General features: G+C 31.3%; 1 protein-coding gene across 11 annotated transcripts in view; it reads left to right on the forward strand.

Annotated features, from left to right (window-relative positions):
• The window catches only part of LOC100651866 (rho guanine nucleotide exchange factor 17), a 70,081-nt gene that overhangs the window by 59,558 nt on the left and 7,224 nt on the right, over positions 1 to 3,299 (forward strand). For 5 of the 11 annotated variants that reach the window (XM_020865626.2, XM_048407541.1, XM_048407547.1 and 2 more), the window contains exons 18-21: positions 461 to 728; positions 1,650 to 1,757; positions 2,554 to 2,793; positions 2,995 to 3,062. In XM_020865626.2, the coding sequence (XP_020721285.1) occupies positions 461 to 728; positions 1,650 to 1,757; positions 2,554 to 2,793; positions 2,995 to 3,062 (684 nt within the window). The remainder of the gene's footprint in view (positions 1 to 460; positions 729 to 1,649; positions 1,758 to 2,553; positions 2,794 to 2,994; positions 3,063 to 3,299) is intronic. The other 6 variants (XM_048407549.1, XM_048407558.1, XM_048407561.1 and 3 more) reach the window with 5 other exon arrangements.

The raw sequence follows: 3,299 nt of genomic DNA on the forward strand, positions 1-3,299 counted from the left end.
TATCTGCCAGCAATGTGACCCGCATCACACCAATTGAGGATAATCTATTGTAGGGTTTTCTTTTCTCATAGTCCAGACAGCTAGGATTGATCTGTGAGTGATACGTATTTGGTCTCGGTCACTTTAGTTTTGATATATCACGTCTCAGTCTTTTTCTTCTCAATGTTTACAAACTGTGGACATCGAATTAGAATCACCCATAGTATAATTTCCACCTCTTTTTACTTTTTTTCTTAGATTAATATTGAACATTTAAAAAATAGATGAATTACGTTCATAAGTGTATTGCAAAGAAATGACATTGTATTTAAGTAGATAAATAGGTAAGTGGGTAATAAATCTAGAATAATAACACAAAAATAAATAAACATCTTTGGACAATCAAAACTCGTGAAACCCACCATAGTCCATTCCAGAACGTGTACATTTCTGATCAGTGTCGATGTGTCTCGACTTACAGCGTTGTCCGCTGATAGGAGGCCCTGCCCAGAATTTGTGGGACCTCTGCCAATTCGAAAGACTCGGGCTGGCTTGCAATTCACCTGTGCTGCGCCCACATTGGCCAATGGACAGGGTTCCAGGGACGTTTGGGTGTGCAACAGCGATGGTTACGTGGGTCAAGTCTGCGTGTTAAGTCTCACCCCGGAACCACCACAAGTAACATCTTGTAATGGAGTCTGCAACGCAAGGATCCTATGTGTCGCGGGAATTCCAGCGTGCACCCAAAGGTGAGATTGAGATTCTTTGTTCGCAAAGGCTGGGGGCGTGAGTTAGGTCTTTCACTATTTGGATTCTTGTGGTTTCTGTTGCTCGAAGCTTCTGGGTGTGAGCTGGTTGTGGGACTTCCGGGAACATGTTTTGTCTGTATATTGTGTTTAAATCCAATTAATCGATGGAATATTGTATTCCAACTCCAGGATTGCATTTGTGGAGTGTATTTATTATATGGTGGTATTTATATGGTGTTAGGTTGTTTCATAAATTCTGTTGTTTTCTTATTATTGTTTTTAAATGTCTATTTTTTAAATTAGCATTTAATTTTTAAACTTTATTTTCTATTATGAATAGAAAGATGTATGTGTCGTATACTATTTCTATCTGCAAATTTCAAGAAGATTGACAGGGTGGTGAAAGGATGACAAGCGAAAGGCCAAATTAAGAGTTCAAGAGTTCACTTCAAAGTTGATTTTCGTAGTCCTGAAAAGGAAATCTTGACAAAATTCTAAATCGCAGATATTTTATAATTTAGGAATAGAAAAGTTCATTTCTAAATGGGAATGGTTGATAGGAAATAAACAAGAATATAGTAATGATTGAATTCATAATTCTTTTCTATAATTCCATATCAAAATTTGCTAAAAAACAACAAAAGCTATGAAACGACCTAATATTCTTATACCAAAGTGGTGTCAATGTTTGTCAAATATTATTAATATCTTATCATCAGCTTAATATATCTATCCAACGAAATGTGACGATGTCTGAAAGTTTCAAGCAACACGGAAAGTACATATTTAATTCAGAGAGGTCCTTGAAAAAAGAAAAAGAAAGCGGTTAAAACGATAAGGAATTTTTAAGGAATAATTTTTTTTTGTAATACTTTGTAGGCTAGTAGAAAGGGACCTTATTTTATTTGTATTATATTTTAGATCGAATTCGTGCGTGACTAACAACATTTCATTCGCGAACAGTAAGAGCGGCATAAGCATCTCGGTCCAGGATGTCGATGCCAGTGGCGGGAACATACAGTTAGATAGGTAATACTCTTGACTGAAAATTTGAATCGGAACGAAGTAGTGTTGTATAACGAGGAGTCAACTCGTAAAAGCGAATAATAACTACAATTTACTAAAATTACATACAATCGAGATTATATTATGAAATTCATCTGTATGTGTGTCAAGAATAAAAATTCTAACCAGGAATTCCGTCACTTCTTACATTTTCATCATGATTTTGAAAGTGATATTAATTATCGGTTGATTTCTTGTTATAGAATATTTTACGATATATTATGAAATCTTTTATATCATTTTACATATGTTAAAAATTCATTATAAGATGATCATATATCTATTTTAAAATAGTACTAAAAGTAGGCTCCTTTTGATGCTATTAAAAATATATTGATAAGAAAATAAGCAATTTTCACATACATTATCCACACTTCAAAAATTTGTTAGATAATTATTCCGCATTATAATAAAATATTCTTAATTAATTATTAATATACAAAATCAGTTATTTATAATATTAGATATAATTAAAAATATACTTTAAGTATTATAATTTTAATATAGTAAATGTTATTATAATAAAATTTCATATTATTTTACGTTATAATAGAAAGTTTCCTTTATAATATATATTATACAATTTCTCGCTATAGGTACATATCTTTTTTTAAAACCATTTCAGTAAAATTAATATATTTTTTTTCTGCATTGATTTAATAACATACGACAGGAGCTTATTTTTAGAGAAACTTTTAGTACATTATTCTATATCATTAGTAGTATGCTTCGTCATTAATCTAAGAAAGCTGTTTTGCAGTAGCTCGAGCTCCGACGACTCGGACTCGGACGACATTCCATGTGCAGATACGGGTAGTCTGGCTTTGAGCAGCGACGTTCCGAGTATTGATAATGTTACAACGGAAGAAGACGTTAACCAACCAACGATGTGGCTGGGAACCGAAGATGGATGCATACATGTATACAATTGTAACGACAACATCAGGATAAAAAAGAACAAAGTGAAAATACAGCACAATAGCAGTGTGCATTGCATCATGTAAGATTTTTCAAGTTTCCTTTATTGATCCTAATTATATTTATCAAACAATCAATTTCTAATAATTACTTTTTTATTGATAATTTATTAATGATATAACCACTATAAATAGCGCTTCAAAAATGTTTAGATTAGTATTATTTTCTTTGGTCTAGATGTATTTGTTTTCTTCTACAATCTTAATAATATTTAATATTTCAGATATTTGGATAATAAAGTGTTCGTGTCACTTGCTAATGGAGACATCACTGTCTATTCTCGAGATCACAGTAAGTCCTATATCTCTATTATAATATACATTTTTCTAAATTAAATTCATGAAAAAATATAAAGTTTGTACTAATTGAACAATAAACTCAATAAAACATTGAATCACATAACAAACAACGATCTAAGATAAATTATGCGATTTCTTAAAATTTTTAAATGCTCTGTAAAAAAATCTTTAGTGTTTATAATACCCTTGTAAGTCAAACATTCTCAATATAAATATCGTTTAATTATAG

The sequence above is a fragment of the Bombus terrestris genome, chromosome 1 (genome assembly GCF_910591885.1).
Source record: "Bombus terrestris chromosome 1, iyBomTerr1.2, whole genome shotgun sequence".
Taxonomy (NCBI): Eukaryota; Metazoa; Arthropoda; class Insecta; order Hymenoptera; family Apidae; genus Bombus; species Bombus terrestris.